Source organism: Toxotes jaculatrix, chromosome 4 (assembly GCF_017976425.1).
Source record: "Toxotes jaculatrix isolate fToxJac2 chromosome 4, fToxJac2.pri, whole genome shotgun sequence".
Lineage (NCBI taxonomy): Eukaryota > Metazoa > Chordata > Actinopteri > Toxotidae > Toxotes > Toxotes jaculatrix.
Window position 1 is genome coordinate 20,704,291 of NC_054397.1, and position 20,840 is coordinate 20,725,130.

The 20,840-nt window shown below is 41.5% G+C and overlaps 1 protein-coding gene across 3 annotated transcripts; it reads right to left on the bottom strand.

Annotated features, from left to right (window-relative positions):
• Positions 1-463: 463 nt before the first annotated feature.
• mafgb (v-maf avian musculoaponeurotic fibrosarcoma oncogene homolog Gb) lies at positions 464-19,749 on the bottom strand. Of its 3 annotated transcripts, none has more exons than XM_041036342.1 (3): positions 19,599-19,749; positions 6,292-6,357; positions 464-6,199 (listed from the first exon to the last, which is right to left on the bottom strand). In XM_041036342.1, exons 2-3 carry the CDS (start codon positions 6,325-6,327, stop codon positions 5,720-5,722), a joined length of 516 nt encoding a protein of 171 aa, XP_040892276.1. In that variant the 5' UTR covers positions 6,328-6,357; positions 19,599-19,749; the 3' UTR covers positions 464-5,719. The 3 variants fall into 3 exon arrangements, with proteins under 3 accessions (XP_040892276.1, XP_040892279.1, XP_040892275.1); XM_041036345.1 differs by lacking the exon at positions 19,599-19,749 and adding an exon at positions 18,843-19,209; XM_041036341.1 differs by lacking the exon at positions 19,599-19,749 and adding an exon at positions 6,488-6,588.
• Positions 19,750-20,840: the final 1,091 nt, after the last annotated feature.

Sequence of the window (20,840 nt, forward strand, 5' to 3'; positions counted from 1 at the left end):
GCAGCAGAGATTTGAAGTTCTCAGGTTTTAGAGCAAAAATTGATTTGCATGCCAGCTGTAAAAAGGCTTTTAGTGCTAACTGATTTATTCTTTTATTTATCTATTTTAACACACAGGAATGTGTCATTGAATGTGACTGATTAAAATCTGTAAAGACTTAACTGGGGAAGTTTGTTTCGTTCAATGTAGCTATGATTTAATGAACAGTATATATGTGCAACCTCTACAATTTGTGTGTAATATCTGCTGCTCACCTATTTTTTCCCCATACTGTATTGCAACACTCTGTTTGTGTCTGTTTCTTTCATACCAAAAATAAAGAAAAAAGAAAGAAAGAACATAATATGGCTACAACAAATGGCTGAATGAATTTTAAATGCACCACGTTGAGAAAAATAGTAAAAAACTACAGATGTCATATTATTCCTATATTTTTTTTTATCACATAAGACAACACAAGCTGTTCCATTTTAAAACATGTTTATTGGTCATATACAAAATAAAGTAAGCTGTTTATCAACAAACATACAGTATATACATCAATAAATTAAAAGATGCATCAGACGGATGATGAAATTAATTTCATGATTACCAGTACCTTGTCATCATCACTTACATATCTACAAATTGCAAAAAAAAAGTACAATAATTTAGTTTAAGATAAATACTTACAAAGACTCACATTTTATGTATTTTCCCATAGAAAGTACTGTCGTAGAATAATTTATTACACCCCATACAGAAATATTACAAAACACAGAATTTCCTATTACAAGGGCTTTTCTGAATAGGCAATGCCATATTCACACAAACTCGCTACTTTTCTATAGCTTTAAACTGACCGTTATATGCTTTTAGAAACACAAAAATATCCCAGCAACCTGGCCAAATGTTCACTAGCAGACACAAGTGGTTTGTTGGGAAGTAAATTAGAGAGGGAGTCTGTTACAACAACAACAACAACAAAAAGTTAATATGGCGTGATACCTGAACTCGGGGTAAGATTTTATGTAAGAGGTTAAAAACAACTGATGAGGGCAGGGGCAGCAGAGATGAAAAGAAAGCAGCAGGAGGGCCAACACAACAAACATTATTATTGATGAACACAAAAAAAAGATCACAGGAATCTGTGCTTCATTCAACTTCATGGATCGGCATCGGTGGTGGGTGAAAGGACTTTTAGAGTCCAGTGGCGTGACTCAGTTAACAGGAAAACAACTGAATGACTGCATACCGATTGGTCACGCAGCAAGATAAGGAGTTAATGATTTGCATCTTCCAGAAGAATCTGATGTTGTGTAGAAGGGCTTGCTGAGTTCACTTGCAGACACTTTGTAAATAGGGATAGGATAAGTGGGGTAGGGAATGAGCAAGAGTTTTATCAGATGTGTCTCCACCACTCCTTTCTGCCTCTGTAAAATATTTATAGATGTGGTTTAAGAGTGGTTGCTTGGGTTTGTGATGAAATGTCTTTTCATAAGAAGGGTATGACCTCTGTACAGGCTGCGGAAAAATAAGGTCAGCATGTCTTATTAGCTCATAAACTCTGTTATGATAATCACTAAAGGTCACTGTTGTCATCTGATCATGTCTGCTGAGTGAAAATTAGGATTGAACCTCTGTACTGTTTCACCTCGTTTGTTTAGAGACGCAACACACTGCTTCGCACTGGAGAAATACTAAACCCACAAGATATTTGAGTCTGGAAGACAAAAATAATGATACTGTTAAGTCTGACAGGAGGCCTTGCATGACAGTTACAGTAGATTTTGCATCTTGTCTTCTTCTCAATTGACAAAGGGTAAAAAAATTGATGATTTCATCTTTTCACGGTTATCTGTTAAGTGAAATAGAGAAAAAGCAACACATAAGCCAGATTTAACAGAGACAAACCGATGCTGGCATTTACAACCAAGAAGAAAATGCTAAGCACGCTGTATATAAGCTCTTTAACCTTGTCACATCCCACCGTACCTGCGATTATAAAACTGACAACTTGACACAACGACGACAATAGCATCACTGCTCCTGTGTGGCAGGAGTTCTAATTTTGCCCTACAGAGTTTGCATAATTAGAGATGTCTATTTAACAGCAGCCACCATGTTGACGCACTCATGTTTGCACAGTATGCGTCCTTTTTAAGCTAGAGAAGCATAAAAATTAAAAGTACGTGAAAACATATTGTCTGACAGTGGTACATACAGTACGTACAGTTTGACAAGCACAGGGAGGTTTCAAATTTACCTTCAAATTTATGCAAAACAAATCTTAGCACATTGTGCTTCTTCCTATTTCATACCATATGAACACACACAAGTCAACAAGCAAATATAAAGACAGACAGTAAGCAAAAGAGTGACAGAAAGAAAAAAAAATCCAGTATAAAATGAAATCATAGCATTCTGCCCATAAAAAGAGGGCAAACTGGTCTTTTTAAATATAAAGAAACACAAATACAATGGGTGTGATACTTATACATGTTTGTAGCTGAATACCATGGAGTATATTTCTGTGATAAGACATTTGAAAAATATACATTGGACATTTTCATTTGACATTTGTAGTTCTCTGGTTTCACGGTTGCCTGAACATGCAAAAATGCTTATCAGTGTCATGATTATGGAGAAATAATATTTTAAAATCTCAAACCCATTCCCTACCTTAGCCTTTGCTCATCATTCACCTGTTTGAATCCTATTTTATATCAATATACTGTACAGATGAGGACACACCGTACTAATCTTAATAACTGCACAGCAGTAGGCTAGATAACCCCTTTTTCTTCACAGTGGAAAAGTAGCGGTTCAGGTAAAAGGCTGCATGTATGTAATGTTTTTATCATTGTAAATTGCTTCTAGTTCAGTAAATCACTGAATTTAAATCTGTTTTTCCTTAGATAAAAAAAAAAGTTTGAGGCAATTGTACTTCATAATGGTAAACCTCACTCTTTGACAGACAAATCATTAAATAGCAGAATAGAATTTTTACACTTCATAAAACATCAAATACAATAACAAATGTTATTTCACTTCCCTGACACTTACAGAACAGTTCAGAAGCAAATGAAACAGGAACAACATTAAATATACATAACTATATAAAATGTACACAGCAAAAACAAATACCTTTATCACACACTACAAAAAAAAAAAAAGACTTATTGAAGGAGTAGGGGTGATATACAGGCCCCTTGTTGAGTTTCACATCTCTGTTACCAGATGTCCTGTATACACATATTATGAAGCTTGTGAGGTTAACCATAACATTAACCATAACATTTCCTCATCACAACAGAGCCACAAAGGCCCGTTCAGAAATACAGAAAATGGGTCTGTCATAAAAGAAGTTCCTAAAATTTACAAATAATAAGTGCAGATTTCGAGCAGATTAACAAATGATCTAACACATCTGCAGTGCTGAAGCTAAATTATGGGGCCAGGAGGACAAAGATTTTATGATTAGAGAAAGAGTGCAGTTACCAACAGTGTCGTCACCCGCTTCGGTCTGAAATCAAACAAGGATCAAAGTCATATCCATGAAATAGTGAACATTATAGTTACCTCGTCACATACCTACACAGCACACCACACGCTAGTTCACGGTTACACACACGTGCCTAGTCACTAGAGAAAAAACAAAGCTATTCAGTAGTTAAGCCACTTTTGGTACAATTGCAAAATAGAGAGATACTGTATATCAAACAGATTTCGCTATACCCTTTTTTTTCTTTTTTTTCTTTTTTTTACAGGTCGTTACAAACAATGCAAAGATAATTGTCTTTATAAAACTCCAGACTCTACCGTACATAGACAAAGATTCTTTGAGTATATAACACCATATGAGACTACTTTTATGATAAAGCTCCTGTGAAATGACACTCCATTTGTGTGACTAGAAATTCAGAGAAATATCTTTGTTATCTTTGCCATGTGACTGCACTGTCAGTGATCACATTTGCTCTTGCAAAGTGAGCTTTGTGGTTAAAAGCAAGAGAAATGCAACGTAGACCACTTTGTTTTGAAGCATAAACATTGCTGTAGTTGTAATAGCCTAGATTTCTGTCAGTCAAATTCAAAAACAAACATGAATGAAGTAATTAGCATAAAACAATTACATGAACTTTTCCTCATCACAGAATATTCCCTTTCCAAAAAGTGTATTCTGTGTAAGAAAATGAGGGTTGATGCGGGCTCCCGTTTTTTTCTTTAAGTAAATGAACTGCCAAGTCACATAAATGGGTGTTATTAATATTATTATCAATCCTGATGGCTACTACACAGTTCATACAACAACGCACAGCGAGAGTTAAATGCTGTCACAACTTGATTCCTGATTGGTCAGTGTATCCCAATAAGCACAGGAATAAGCAAACACCTCCACTGAATCTCCACCGTCCTTCTACAATTCCTCACGTCCTCTTGACTTCTTCTTGATGCATATCGTTAGGAGACCAAGGCACTTGCCCTTCCAAATTTCTCAAATATTTACTTTTGAGAGGAACTCAAACAGACAGAAGACAACTTTATCTTAATTCAGCTCAAGTGTTCAAATGACCATTTCCCTGAAAATACTTACAAATTGAGATAAGGTCAGTGACTTTCAATCACTTTATCTCCTTTTTTCTAAACTATGTTGCATCTTCTTTTGTTTTTTTTTTTTTGTTTGTTTGTTTGTTTTTTGGTAAATATCAATTGTCTTTTCTCTCCTCTTTCTGTTAGATCCAGGAAGTACTGTATGTAATAATGGAAGCCAGTTGGAATTGAAAGAATGGAAGGACAGAGAAATAATAGATAAGAGAGAGCGAGAGAGAGAGAGAGAGTCGGACATAGAAAGTGAAGAGACCGTAGAAAAAATACAGCTAACTAAATATAGCAATACCAAAACGAACACGCGCCACAGAATTTCACAGAATTCCTGATATATAACAATTCACACACAGAGAATACACTTTGGACCTCATGTGAATGACAACACAGTACAAAACAGTAGAAATACAGTTACCACCATTGTGTAATATATATTTTTCTATAGTACTCTTCTGAAAAAGTTCTTGGCTAGGTGGAGCAAGATGGGACGTCTCTGCAGCCACTGAAATCAGCAGGTCACATGAAATCTTGTGTTTTCTTTTGGAACTCATTACACATACGTAAATGCATGTTTACGAATATTTCTGTTGGTGAAGCTAATTTAAATGTCGCACATTTTGGTTCAGGCAAATGACCACTTGAAATCTAGTGTGCAAATGTGTGACAGGATTATTTTGCATTTACAAATATCTACCAGCAGTAACACCTGACACCGAACGTCTGATTTAAATGATCAACTGAAAACAACTGCATGATTTTTCCAAAGAGTTTGGGACATTTATGTTTTTTTTAAATAATTTTTTTCCTTGACCTGGAGTAAACCAATTCTCAGATTCTCTGACTTTTCCAGGCTTTCAGTGACCGTAGGAACCCTGTCTGTCTCTGCTGTGCTAAACGATCATGCGCTGACCAAGAGCTTGCATCTTTATAGTCTCAATAACCGTCCTCTGCTTCTTTCCTTCATCTGCACTGATCTGAGACAGGTGACAGGAACATGCTGAGGCAAAGTGATTGAGAATGCCCAGCTGTTTGAAATCAGTGCAGGTGGAGGAGAGGGGGGCAGCAGAGAAGAGGAATTACTCTGATGCAGCTGAACTCCACCCTGATCCACCCTCATCTATCTTTCCCTCCCTCAAGACCGTGCATCTGTTTTTGACTTCACTATTGTTATCACACTCGTCGCTGTCGCCACCTTCCCTGGTATAAGCGGACCGATGACGGATGATGCCACCCCTCCTCCACCCCCTCCAGCCCTGACCCCAACCCCGACGGTAGGGCTCCGTGCCACAGTCCTGGCAAAGGTTTGTAATGCCTCGTACTTAGACCTCAGAGCGTCCAGCTCAATGCGCATCGAAGCATTCTCATTGGCCAGTTTGTCCACCTCCTGCTGCAGCTGGGCCTTCTGCTTCTCCAGCTCCTCCTTCTGGGTGACTCGCTTCACCCGGCAGCTGGCGGCGTATCCCCGGTTCTTCAGGGTGCGCCGCCGCTGTTTCAGTTGCAGGATCTCTTCTTTGGAGAGCCCTCGGAGGTGCTGGTTTAGCTCCCGCACTGACATGGTCACCAGTTCCTCGTCTGTGAGGCTGGTGCCATTCTCCCCTGGCTCACGCTTCACCTGCAGGAAACAGGAGGAAGGAGGGGAGTGAGACAGAGACAGGACAACATGTCCCACACAGGTAATTCAGTTTTAAACATGCACTCTCTTACCTTCAAGGCTTTATTTCCTTTGTTAGTCGTCGTCATGCCACAAGAGCCTTGCTCTTCTGAACAGACCTACGGAGACGCAGGAGAGTACAGAACATAAGCAAAGAGCATAGCAGCGCATAACATCAAAAAAACAAAACAAACAAACAAACCGTTCCTTGTAATCAATAAAAAGTATTGATTACAGATCAATACCCACCCGGACCAGTGGAGACATACCAATCCGATGTTGTGTGAGCATGTTACAGTATTATGCTTCAGTAGTTAGTAGTGGTATGTATCAGAAAGTATGAGTGAAAGTGACTCACAAACTTTTCTTAGAATTTCCCTGACTTCCTGTTTCCTGGTGGTTACACTGACAGTGCCCACTACCTTTGTGTTGCTGAACTCTTATTGGCTGGCTTCAGGCCAACAGTAATGAAATGAGCGTGAAAGAAGAGGAAGTGGTAAAATCTGTGGGAAGAACTCCAGGGGAAAACCAACTGCTACAGCCCTGACACATACACACACACACACCTTTATTAGACTGCAGCATAGAGACTGGAGCAAAGACAGATAACAGTCACCTACACCTACTAGAGATAAGCAAAGAAATTAATACGTAACAACGAGGCAAACCAGTTAAAATGATGCATATGCATTTGCACCAAAGTGTTAACAAGGGACAAAAGGATGGAGACACAACAATGTGAATCAGAAGTCAACAAAGAGGCAGCGTGGAAGTGCAAAAGATGAGATCAGTCCTTAGAGCTCACAGCTGCACAGATGAGCATCTCCACAAGCTCTCAATGAGATGCTTTGTGTGGTGCATTGGTCTGGCTCTCATCTCTCAGACCTGAGTGTGTGTGTGCGTGTGTGTGTTCGATAAAGGGCGGCTATTGTTGCTGCTGCTGAGCGATCATCATGAGACCAGTCATGATGACTCAGCAGATTCCTGATCTCACTCTTTCACCCCCCCCCCCCCCCACCACCCCCCACCCCCTCCTGTCATGCAAATTTCTGCTCTCCTCTGTCACTTTTTGTCCCCCCCCACTCCCTCTCTGTTTTTTGCACCCTTTGTAACACTCTAACTTCCTCCTGAAATGTGAGGGTGTGCCCAAAATACAGCTGCGGGCTAAGGAAAGCTGAAAGTGCATGGGGATGGGGGACTGGTGTCAACAAAGTGGGGGGGGGGGGGGGGGGGGGGCAAAAAGAGAACATGCTTGCGTGTGATTGGCTGTCTAATTGACAGTGAAATGCAGTTGTTCTCAAAACTGAAAAAAAAAAACAACTAAAAAAACCCCCAAAAACCCTGTTTCCAGCCAAACTGCCACACCTGATACTGCTGAATCAGAGGTTTAGTTTAACCAATCTGCTGATTAAAGACAGTCTGTTCTCTCACTGTATATTTCTATACTCTCTTGTGTTTTTCATACCAGGGCAAGTTTTAAAAAGTAAAATGCAGATTTGGAATTAAGTTCTATTTCGTCAGTCATTCACAAGATGTGTAATTTAAAACAGCTCTTTGTTTGGGGAAGTGATGACATGAAAGTGACACAAGGCAGCGCGTCTGTTCCTGTTCATTCTTATTCTCTTCTGTCAAAAGGCACTGAGTGTGCCAGTGAACCTCCCCCACAATGCACCTCTGTCTGTCTGCGAAGTGCGTGAGACTTTGTGCGTGCACTGCCACAAATCCTACAGTTATAAATAGCTGTAGATCAAAGACACATGCACCGACAGGCACATACAAATAATCACATGTCAAATGCAGAGCACCTTAAAAATTCTGTCAAAAATTCAGTGAAATGATACAGAATGTGGGATAAAGAGAGCAACGCTTCACTTTTGTTCGCGTGTGAGGTTTGCCATGATAGAGCGATGGCACTGCTTCATTCAGAGCTTTTGACTTCAGTACTTCAAGCGCTCCTCAATAGGTTTGGGTCGGTCAATTATAAACAGTTTCATTTAACTGTGTGTATAAAGAGCTTCTTCTAAATAACCAAACATCTTCCATCCTCATGTACCACTGCACTCCTGCGTTTTGTTGGGATGCAGCCTCCCACAGCTGGAGGTGCATCATCGCACAATAGATGGATCAAAGACATGAAGAGTGAGGGTGGCTGTTGGGGGTGGGGGTGGAGAAGAGAGGGGGTGGTGAAAACAGAGGGGGCAAAAGGAGGTTGTTTTCCTGCCAGGCGCTGGATTATTTCCCCAGTGCCCAAACCTCAACCCCCATCCCCCCCCCCCCCCCCAACTCCATCTACATACAAACAAAAAGCATGCTGGCAAGCACATACACACACATACACATTCCCCTGCTGCCATGCCAGTGGGGCACGATAAAACACACACGCAAAACGGTCGGCTGCAAGTACACAAATGTGCAAATGTAGTTATGTTTAACGTGCTAAACAAAGCATGATACGATTCAGAAATCGAATGCAGGCACGGTTCAGGGGTTTGATCCTATATTTGACAACACATAATTAAAATGTTAGGGAATATTTTTGTTTTCTTGTATAAAAGCAACTAGGTGCAGAAATGTGCAGGTGCACAAAAGCTGCACAAATTTGTGGCATCTATATCTGTGCTGATACAGCTCCTTGGTAGTTGTTTTCGGTATCTGCAAATGTCTTACTGTCTGTGGTTTGTAAGTTTGTTAAATAAATCCAGATCACACAATTTAGATTTGGTTATAAACAAAATAAACAGTAACTGGACCTGATAAGGAGTCATACTGATCACTTCAGAAAAAGATGGTATCAATGCTATGGCTACAACAAATGTTTATTATCATTATTGATCAATCAGCCAATTATTAGGACGGCTAAGTAGCTAAATGGTTAAGACACATACCATATTACTGCAATGTCCCCAGTTTGGTTCTGGATTTGTTGCATGTCATATCCCCTTTTAAATTAATACTTTAGGGTCTGAAACCTGTGAACTTTTTTGCTTAAAAAAATTATGAAAAATGTTGTGCATTAACCATTTTTTTTTTCTTTGATGAGTGGGTCCCCGTTTTGTCTTGTGCATGAGTATGAGGATGTACACGCAAGGAGGCAATGCAATATACAGTCCTGACAGATGTCTCACATTATTCTACTGAAAGACAGTTAGTGATGGTAACTTGCCAAGAAATTCAGCAATGTGTCAGCAAAGGCAGGAAACGACTGTGCACTACTAAAACATGGATATAAACAACAAATGTTCAAAATGATTGTTCTGCATATGTTTAATGAGGAATGACTTATATTTAACACTTTGTAAGAGCTTAAGGACACACACAGTGCGTAAACTGTACTTTTGCTTTGTTTACAAAAAAACTCAACAGGGCACCTTTAATATTCCCCAGACCAGCTAATCAGTAAGTCAGTAATCAGTAAGCACTCTAATCTGTGCACATCTGTAGTAGTGGCTAGAGCAGTGAGAGTAGTGGTGTTTGGGCTCTATTTCATCAAGGTTAGACGACAAAAAACCTGAGCTACACCAGAATGTAAAACTGCAGGGAACAAGTTTGTGTGTGTGTGTGTGTCTGTTCTGTGAGAGCTCAGGGCATGTGAAAGTCACCCAGGTTAAGAATCATCTGCTGAGCAAAGGCATCGCCATTCATCTTGGGCGTACACACACACACACACACACACACACACACACACCAACACGCAAAGTGCCAGAGGTGTCCTTCCCATAATGCTTGCAGGGTGGTCGCTGCGGTGTGGTCAATGCCACAGCCACTGTTGCTACAACAGACAGCTTTTTTGCTGTGGCAGGCTGTATTTTTATGGAGCAACCAAAAGAACGCTGACGACTCAAGAGCAGAGCTGCTTACGGTTACAGTGGAGAAACAACACACACACACACACACACACACACACACACACACACACACACACACACACACACACACACACAGAGGATGGGACATGGGGACAGGGATGGAAGAAGAGGGGAGAAGCAGTGGAGATGAGTATAATATGGCTGGGAGAAGAAAAGGTAAGAAAGAGAGGTGAAAAGAGGGTGAGGAGTTGGTAAGATAGCAAGGTGAAGAACGACTAGGTAAAAGGGGGGGGGGGGGGGGGGGGGGGTAGCTGGTGGTGGTGAAGGAGGACTGAAAGAATGCTGACGTCTCCAGAGCTGATTAGCGTTACAGCGGAGACATCACACCCACAGCCGAGAAAAATGCTGAGTATGGAGGGAGAACGGGGTGGGGAGTGCAAATGACAAGGGAGGAAGACGAGAAGAAAAAGAGAGGCAAGTGAGTATGGGGGAAGGAGGGGGAGGAAGACGAGAGAGGTGGGGATGGAGGGAGGAACACCGATGAGGAGGAACAGGACGGGGGGGCGGGCAGAGACTGAGGAGGAGGGGGGAGTGGGAAAGCGTTTGGGTGAAAATGCATCCTCAACACATTTGTAAGAGCTTAGCTGTTGGGTGTGGGGGAGGGGGGAGTGGAAGGAACGGGGGGGACAAGGAGGGAGGAATGGATGGAGGGGGATTGGGGTTGAAAAAAAAAACCCTGAACTCAGCAACGACCACGACTAAAATCTCCAATTAGAAAAGTTCTGAAGCTGATCCAGTGCAATGAAACTACTGCTGACCACCCCCCCGACCCCACAACCTTCTGCTCTCTATTTCTCTCTCTCACACACACACACACACACACACACACACGCACACACACACACACACACACACACACACACAAACAAGAGAAAAGCTTCACATCCCGTCTTGTTGACAAATCAAGTCCAAGAGAAGGGATGAAAACAAGAGTAATAGTGAGGCAGAAAGTGAACACAGCGATCATGGGACTTATGAAGACAGATTAAAGAGCCTAAGAAACAACACCAGACGTTACAGCAGGACTGCTTTCTCTTCATGTAGTGCAGACAAACAGGATGATGAACTCTGTGTGTGTGTGGCTGGCTTCAGACAGAGCTCTAATTAATCTTGTTTGAGAGAACCTTTTGCTCCGGCCACTACCGCCACACAGAGAAGAATTTCTTAGAAAGAGACTTCCTACTTAAAAGCCGGTGCCATGCTGCTCAGACACACACATGCACTCGCACACACACACACACACACACACACACACAGAGGAAAATAAATAGCCAGATTAGCCGCTTCAAAAACGACCTGGGGGCTGGTGTGTGTGGGTGTACGCGAGCATAAACAAGCCAGCACACAGAGAATGATCAAGAATAGATTGTAAGAGTCACAAGTCATTTGTGATGCACTGGCAAGTCTGTCTTTATTGAATAATCCTACCATAACAACTGCCTTAACTGCGCCTCCTCCCTCAGGCAACTCTCTGAGCAATAATGGAGAATACAAAGGATGGCAGCAGAGAGAGGCAGCGAAGACACACAGTAGGACACAGAGCGGACATGATGGAAAGGCACAAAGAGAGCAAAATATAGGAGTGTGAATTAAAACCTCAGAGCGCCACAAAACCTCAGCTCCTGGCTGCAGCCCACCTTGCCTTTGTTAAAAAAAAAAAAAAGAGGGAGCAGTGCTTGAACTCATTGATCTACTGTGGGCCCAGGGTGTTGAGGGAGTTGGTAAATAATTAACGATGAGCACTGTGTGGAGGCTAATTGAGAATTAGGAATCAGATCAGCGATAATGGCAACCTGTGTATGGAGAGGAGGGGGAGTGCACTCACATAGCAGAGATACAGGACCATGGAGAGAGGGTGAGAAAACGGAGGGTGAGGGGGAGAAAACACACCAGTTACAGCTGTGTGAGCACACGTGTGTGTGTGTGTGTGTGGAGACAGAGCAGGAAGCTATTAACTGGGAGGTATGCAGAGCGTGAAATAAGCGTGATAACACAGACACAGAGGAGAGCAGAGGAGATGAAGAAAACAGGGAAAAGTGAAGGAGAAGACTTGCAAAAGGGTGAGAGTCTGGCCCCTCATACACATATAATACACAGAGAGGGAAGAGCGATCACTTTCACACTTTTCGCAGAGTTCAAAAAGGGTATTGTGCGTGCGTGCGCTGGTTAAGTGCGCGCGAGACAGTGTTTGTGCAAGTGTGTTATTAAAGGCGAGAAAAAGTCCTGGCGTCGACACGTTTTTCCCATTCCAGGTAGTAAGTCGGAGTGTGATGACAAATTTCCCCACACAAGCAAAAAAAACTGCACTGTCAGGCAATTGAGCTCTGGCTCCTTTTTTTCATAGCGCTTTTTCTTTTTTTTTTTTGAAGAGGAGGGAAAGCATGTACCGTAGGTTAAGTTGTTTCTCTCCTTGTGTGTGTGTGTGTGTGTGTGTGTGTGTGTGTGTGTGTGTGAACAAACAGAGGACTGTGAGGGAGACAGGGATAAGTTAAACGACATGTTAAGTTTATTTCCCCCAGACACAGCACATCCCCGGTCAGCAGTTCGAACTTGAGACAAAGAGAAAGTTTCAGTGCAACAGCAAAGTAAGCATCATGAGACTCTGTAGGGATGCGTTCATCATCATCGGTCATATTAATGAGGACATAATCATCAGCAGCTTCTCAGCAAACATTTAACAACAGGAACGCACAGGGGGTGAGGTGTTTGGTTTGCAGCTCATAGAGGTGCCATGGAGAGCAGTGGCCTTTTTACACATCGCCTCTTCCCATTTGTTGTCACTCATTTAAGATGGTATGACAGGCATTGTGCCTCACACACACACACACACACACACACACACACACACACACACACACACACACACACACACACACACACACACACACACACACACACACACACACAAAGTATGTGGGCATGTGCATGTTCTACTATAGTAATGTTTTAGTTTTTAGTTTTAGTTTTTTTTTCCACATCATGTTGAACATATGGTTTATCCCATGTGGGATTACAAGACACCACTATGCATCAAACTTCAAAATTATAACATTTCTAATGTTGCATGTACTTTGAAATGACATGTTCCTGTGGAAGTTCCAATAAAAGTTGCGCCTCAAAATGCAGAGGAATGTAGAATTGCTACAAACCTAAGTTAACCTAAGTTAAATTAATTAACTATTGTTATTAACCTAAACTTAAATAAAAAGGCATTTTCCTCATTTCCCAGGCTTTCTCCAAATAACTAACTCAAATGTATATATATTATGTGGTTTCCAGCACAAACAGAAATCAAAATGAAACTAACACTGAGATGGCACTTAGAACAAATCCAGTTTTCGTCTTTTGATAGCTGATGAATCCTTTCAGTAATTTTTTATGCAAAACGGCCGAATTCCTGACTCCAGCTTCCAAAATGTGAATATTTTCAGGTTTGCTTTGTCTTCTACGATGGTTAATTAGATCTCTTTGGATTTTGGACTGTTGATGCTTGGCAAAACAAGACATCTGAAGATGTATCCGTAGACTCTTCGAAAATGAGTTATATATTTTTAGTATTTTCTGAGATTTTATTGAAACAGCATATCGATTCAATCAGTATATCGATTCAAATTGTCTGCACATTAATTGACAATGACAGTCATTTTTAATGGCAGCCCTGATCAGCCTTGTCTACAAAGACAGACATTGAAAAGATGAGTGAGCCTGCTCTTTTTGGATATTTTAGACCATAATAGGAGTGAAAGAATAAAGAAAAAGAATCAGCATTCAGAGAAGACCAACATGCAGTGCTACACAACAAAATCTAATCAGGTGTCATAGTTTAAAAATGGTTAGAAAGTTTAACCTGACTCCAGATGCTAATATCCCATCCCATCAGTTCAGAGCAGCTCTGATGTGTAGTTTCCAAACTAGAATTAATCTGAACAGAGAAATTAAAACTCAATGGAAAACTGTCAGTGCATGGAAATAATTTTATGTCACAGGTGAAGGCAAAGAGCTGGTGCTACATTTGAGGCCCACTCATATCTTTGTTCCCCCGTCTTTACTTCTTGGCATTGATCCACACTTTGTATGTGTGTGCATGTGTGTGTTTTTTTTTAATTCAAAAGGTTCAGAAGCTCATACCACAATCCTGGGATCGTCACACTGCAGTTAAAAAATGCGGCAAGTTGGCGCATAAAGATGATGCAACTGGTAGACAACCACTTGCACGGATGTTCCTGTTACCAGGGCCTTGCATCTCCACAGCTACACACCATTCTCAATATCTCAACACTTCATGAAAAACAAAATCATTGCTATGGTATGGAGTGTGTGTGTGTGTGCGTGCGTGCGTGTGTGTGTGTGTGTGTGTGAATGAGTAGTCTCCTTTTACTGGAGGCTTCTCAAAAAGCTCCAAAATAAACCCACAGGTCTTCAGAGGGAAAACATGAGAATTTGACTCAGAGTGCTGATAACAGAGTGATTATTGATACAGAGGATCAGCTTGGTATTTGAACACACCACAGCCATTTCAGCACAGAAGGTTAGATCAGTAATTTGAGCCACTTAAACTGAATTTAAACTTTGTTTTCCATTTCCTAATCCTTTTGAGTTCTTGCAAATGTTGCAATGCGATTTATCTTGATTTCATACATGTTTCGCTTCCCAGGGAGGTTATGTAAATAAGGAGTCGAGACACTTGTGGAGTGGAGGGTACATTTAACACACATGCACACACACACACAAAGTCAAAATAACACAAGGACAAGCAGCACACTCACACAGGAGCAGAAAAAAACAGTGGAGCACAGCAATGATTATGCACCAGATCTGCTTACACCATATTTCATCATTACTGTGGAGAAAAAACACTCAACTATTGATCTGCCCCACTGCTTCCTTTTCTCTCTGCCTCTCTCACTCCCGCACCCACTCTCCGATTCCATCTTTTATTCCTGCTTTTACTTCTCCCTTTTTACTTCTCTCTCACGCTCAGAAATTTGCAAGCATAACAAGACTTTTCTGAAATGGATCCCAGTAGTAAACAAGATCATAAACACGCAGACGCCACTTAGAAATTATCTCCCGAACATTTAACTCTCTTACACACGCATACACAAACACACAGACGCGCAGAGGAGGTGGACACAATATCGTGAACACCTGTGCAATCTAATGCAATCCAGTACTATAGCCTTGCAATAAACGCTGCCTTTGTGAAGCTTCTTTTTTTTTTTTTTTTTTTTTTTTAAACGCAATCCAGTAGCTGCAAAATGATTTTGGAACAATACAACAGGAACATGTTAAAATATAATGGTGCACAATACTAAAATATGATTAACTATTAACTACCACCACATATTTATAGACCTGAATGAACGACCTCACTGACAGTTATGGCTGTGTATTGAACCTTAGTAACCTTTTGCTCCCGACTTCAATGTGCAGTGCCAGAAGTTGGCACTGGATGCTTGCTCAGTTTCTAGTAGTCTTGTTTGCATTTGAGCCTTTTCAAGATTTGCGTTTTATGTGCCTGTGGCTGCTCTGTGTTAAGACAAAATCAACATTGAAGTATTTTGCAGAAATTTTATATTCCTTAACTTAAGCTATCAAATAAAATATTGTCCTGGTATGTGTAGCAGTGCCAAAGCTCAGGTATCTTATTGGCACCCGTGTCAAAACATAACCATACCCTGCTGTACAGTTAGACAGTAGTTGAATATTATTTCAATCACAATGGCAAGGTTATGGTATTTTATTGCATGTGTTCACACCTAATGAACTTTTTGTATACTTCCTTGTAAAACATAAAAAAACATAAATCGAAGTTTTTAAAACAATACCAATACTCAATAACATGAACAGGCTTGCAACTAATGATTATATTCATCATGTGATTAATCTGACAATTATTTTCTCAATCATTGGCCAATAAAATGTAAAACAAAATAGTGAAAAATGCAATTTCCTAAAGCCCAAGCTGACATAAAAACAGCTTGTTTTGTCTGACCAACTGTATCAGAGCATATTTAGTTTACTATCATGGAAGATTAGCAAACATGCCCATTTAAGAAGGTGGAACCAGTCATGTTAAGTAAAAACAACTTAAACAACTCTTCACTGATGACAACTGTGGCCGACTGATTCTCTAATCAACTGATCAATTAATCAACTAATCCTTTTAGTTGATTAATATATACACATCTCGTTCAAACAACAAACACCTTGAGTCTTAACTCAATAGCTGCTATCCCATCCTTCCTTCCTCACACAGCCAGAGGACATTTTTACACAGTGTTTCATCAACTCGACCCCTGCTCATGTAGGGAATCAAACAAGTCTATGTGAGCACACACACACACACACACATACACACACACACACACACACACACACACACACACACACAAACACAAACACACACACACACACACACACACACACCTCTGATGTGGCAAAACAAAGTGATGTTACACTCATTACTTAGGACTTCCTCCTGAAGAGAGAAGCATCAGGTCAGAAATGATGGAAACAAATCAACTGCCAAGAGCAAAATGCTGTAATGGCCAACTGATAGTAAAACCTATAGTAAAAATCACTTCCCATTGCTACGTCTTCTTTCTACATCTCCCAAGTGCAGCTAGGATCTCACACACACACTGTTCTTAACCTTGATGCTTACTTTGCTCTCTCTCTCTCTCACTCTTACACACACATACACATACACAACCCCTACAGCAACTAGATCTTAGCATCTTATAGGTGTTTTATATCTCCTACTCTCTTTCCACACTCTCTCACATGCACACACACACATGCACACGACAAGGCAAAGAAACTAGCTGTGGTAAGTAACAAGTGAAAACGCCATCTGTCAAGCGAGAGCGCATTTGCTTCGCCTCAGCATTTTCAGGGGAATGCCTTGAAGACAAAAAGGTCCTTGTTCTCAATCTCTCCGCAAATCCCATCTCTCATTCTTCCTCCCTCTTCCTTCATCCCCCTTGCTCTGCGCGCCTTGCCGCTCCGCCACCATCAGCAAAGTTGCACACATAAGCATTGGTCAGCGTTCAATTACCATGAACACCAGGGAAGTGGGGAAAGTACTTGACAGAGAAATGCACTTCAAGCACTGATTAAATACTGATACCAAGTATAAAAAGCTTAGCCCCTAGGTTGTGTGTGTGTGTGTGCATACACGCAATGAGAAAAGGAAATGGGAAAAATGTGTATGTGTGCGTGTGTACATGTGTGTATATGAGAGGAAGAGAGAAAGACAGTAAGGGGGGTTGGGGGAGGGGGGGGTGCTCTTCTCTCCAATACTGATACAACTGTTTCATCATTATGACCCTCTATTACAGTACTTGCCAACTTGCTTACTACATACTTTTGATACACTCCGCAGAGTGCTGACTCTAACTAAAGCTGCTGATATGGAGTCATTAGGGGGTGAAGTTTCTGTTTTTCTTGTGCCCACAGAGCTTCCCTATTACTCTTCAGTGTTTAAGAGTTGCAATGCTCATAGGTTGTTACCAGGCAGCAGATAATGGCCCATCTACAAGAGATCAATCAGAGGATATTCTGTTGCAAGGCATTACAGCTCATTGAGGTGCTTTCTTTTTTTAGCACAAGTCCTGGTGTGGGTTCATGAGCAGTCAATGTCCAACATTAACAAGTCATGAGAGTGTTTGGTTTTTTTTTGGGGGGGGGGGGGCATATTTACTCACTTATGTTCACACACAAGGCATTTTTTTTAATATGTAGACTTTCAGACAAGGTTTCCATTAAAAGTGGTAGGGTAGCGGGTGTTTTTGGTCATCTGTGTGTGTCTGTGAGGTTGTTTTTCTTCAAGTTATATCACAAAAGTAAAAAACAGATTAGGCAACTAAATAATTTAGCGCGTGTTATTTATCATGCCTGCGTGCACATTCTTCCCATGTGCTTTAAATCCACTGACTGAAGATGTGCTTGAGCGCGCTGAATAACCAAACCACACTGGGGGAAAAAAATGAACATATTTAGCGCTAGTGACATTTTAAACACTCATTTCTCAGCCCACATGAGCTCTAATTATCCAAGAGACACGTCTGCATCCACTACATCACCGGGCCTGTTTGTTTCCGAGCCAAACCCCCAATATAAACCGAGCTCTTCCTTCCCTCGCGCCAGACCTTTGTCCGCCCGCCTGCTGCCGGTGCCATGTTGCCATGGCTCCCTCATGCCTCCGCTCTGCTCGCGCAAACGTTGAGAAATAACAACGTTGTGATGAATCAGCATCTCTGCCGCGAGCGCAGCCGGTGTACGACCAGACACGCCAGGAAATAGACCGATTCTCTCCGTTTAAACCGACTGCACAACTCCCTTAAACGTGAAACGTCTTCCCCTAATGTTAACAGTCGTACACATGAACCGAGGGCCTGTCGGAAGAACAGCGTCTGACACAAAGCAAATGTCAAAACAGTGGCTCCAGCAGAGTCACCGCTGCTGCCCTCTCACTCTCAGCCAGGACATACTCTGTAGCTAACCGTCGGACGTTTGACAGTTAAAACACAATGACAGCTGGGGCTGTTTGTTGTTGTCGCTGCCTTTTTTTTTTTTTTTTTTGTTTTGTTTTTTTAAATCACATTTTACTTATGCCACACGGCCAACAGAGCGAGTAGGTTATCTCAAGAGTCAGTAAAAAACAACAACAACAAAAAAAACAAAACAAAGCAGATAAAATGCCAGCACATGTAAACAACAGCTGACCATCTTACCTGTGCGGCAGCAACAGACAGCACAGTCAGTTTGTGGAGCGACAGCGGGTCGCTTCAGTTTGAGTCCACCGCTGTCGCTTCAGCACCCCGAGGAGAGGACAGTCGGAGACGCTAACGTTGAGGTTGTGTTGTTTTCGCAGGTTTCCGCTCTCCTAAGTTGTTACTCTGCGTTCAGATGTTTCCACCTAGTTCCTCTTTATTTCACCTTTCTATACATTTAGTCATTTAGTAGCCGGAAAACAAGGGAATCCCCGGGCGTACCAGCGGCACAGAAAGCGGACTCGCTCTCGGACTCCCCGCACGTTCTTCTAATTCCGACACATGGCTTCTTTTTTTAAGCTTGACAACCGTACGTAACGTAGCCGACACCCCCTTTGTCTGTGTTGTTATGAAATCACCGGCTGATCGGTCGGTGTGGCGGTTGAGCGACCTACCCGCTCTCGGTAGAGCATGTACGGGGCTGGATGACGACCGGATCGTGATGATTCAGCACTACCAGACTGCTGCCCTTTAAACGGCAGCGGCGCTGCTGCGAGTTCGGCAGAACACAGAACGCGGCAGCAGCGGCGGCGGCGGCAGCGAACGCCGGGACAAGCGGCAGCATTAGTGCGATCGCACTCGGCGGCGACAACGGCATGGCAGCGGCGGTGGCCGTGCACACTCAGCAAAACAGCACATCTATATTCAGCAGTTTTGTTTATTAAAAAAAAAAAAAAGAAAGAAATTTCAGTTTTGAGTTAGACAAAGCTGACTCACCAGAAGTCAAACCGGCGCCTTTCTCCCACCGCACCTCCGAAGGTTGGGGTTCGCCGATGGTTTGGTCGATCCGGTGTGGAGGAAAGACAGTTGGAGAAATGTTTTTTCCGCTCACGCCTTCTCGCAGGTCTCTAGATATATCCACTCCTTTATGGTCGGAGGCGCCAGACGTCAAATGATGTTTGGATCACATGGTTTCATTCATGGAGGATCTACGCAACCCGCATTTAAAGAGACACGAGACACTACTACTGTGTGATGGACTGTTTTAACAACAGCCAGTGTGGAAAGTGTGACAAGGCAGCCCCACCTCTGTGCACATTTCTAAACTTAGAGCTAACATTTGAAGCTCTGATTGGCTCCAACAATAGTACAGAGAGTGAAGGAATGAAAAATAAAACATCTGATGATGGGCCAGTAAAGCTGTCAGTGTTACTACCAGCACTGGGAAATGTCCACGCTGTTTGAAGCTGAATATGGCACCAGAGTTGGAGATAATGTGGTCTGCGTTTCCCCCTGTCTGACATTTTCTTTTTGTCTGTGATTTTTTAAAAAAATTAAAAATTTGCATGAGCCCACAAAACTGGACTCTGTTATGAAAGTGGAAAACACCAAAAAAAGGTAGTGATACCTTTTTAAATATATATATATATATATATATATATATATATATATATATATATATATATATATATATATATATATATATATATATATATATATATATATACACACACACCAAAGTTGCCAAAGTTACAGAAAACTGACATGTAGATTTCTATCAATGTATCACTTCCTCTAAAAGGACATGAAATGACAGTGTCAAAAACGATGAGTTCCTGACTGTTCTGTTTCCACAGAACACACTGTCACTTTTCACATTCACAAAAACTGTACCACAGAAATTTTGCATTTCCTTTGAGGCCATAAAGTTGTTAAGAATTTTCATCTAGAATTCATCTATATGTCTCCAGACAAGCTAATTGAAAATCGTACCTCTAGAAGCTGATCGTATATCTCACACTACCCACCCTGATTTACAATATGATTTAAAAACAAATCTTAACAATTAGGACCCTGTATAACTCTGTATAGCAGATTATCTGTGTTCCATTTACACTTCTGAGGAACTAATGAGTTTCCATTCCAGATAAGAAAGCACTCAACCAATATTAGCAGACTAATTCCAGATAATGCCACTCAGTTGATCTAAAATAGGTGGTATTACATATTTGATGACTG

What these genes read in the sequence shown, in the direction of transcription:
- mafgb (XM_041036341.1), bottom strand. Translation starts at nt 6,529, where the DNA reads ATGCTCACACAACATCGGATTGGTATGTCTCCACTGGTCCGG. An exon ending in GTATGTCTCCACTGGTCCGG is followed by an intron (nt 6,358 to 6,487) that starts GTGGGTATTGAT and finishes GCGTCTCCGTAG; the next exon opens with GTCTGTTCAGAAGAGCAAGG. An exon ending in AAGGAAATAAAGCCTTGAAG is followed by an intron (nt 6,200 to 6,291) that starts GTAAGAGAGTGC and finishes TGTTTCCTGCAG; the next exon opens with GTGAAGCGTGAGCCAGGGGA.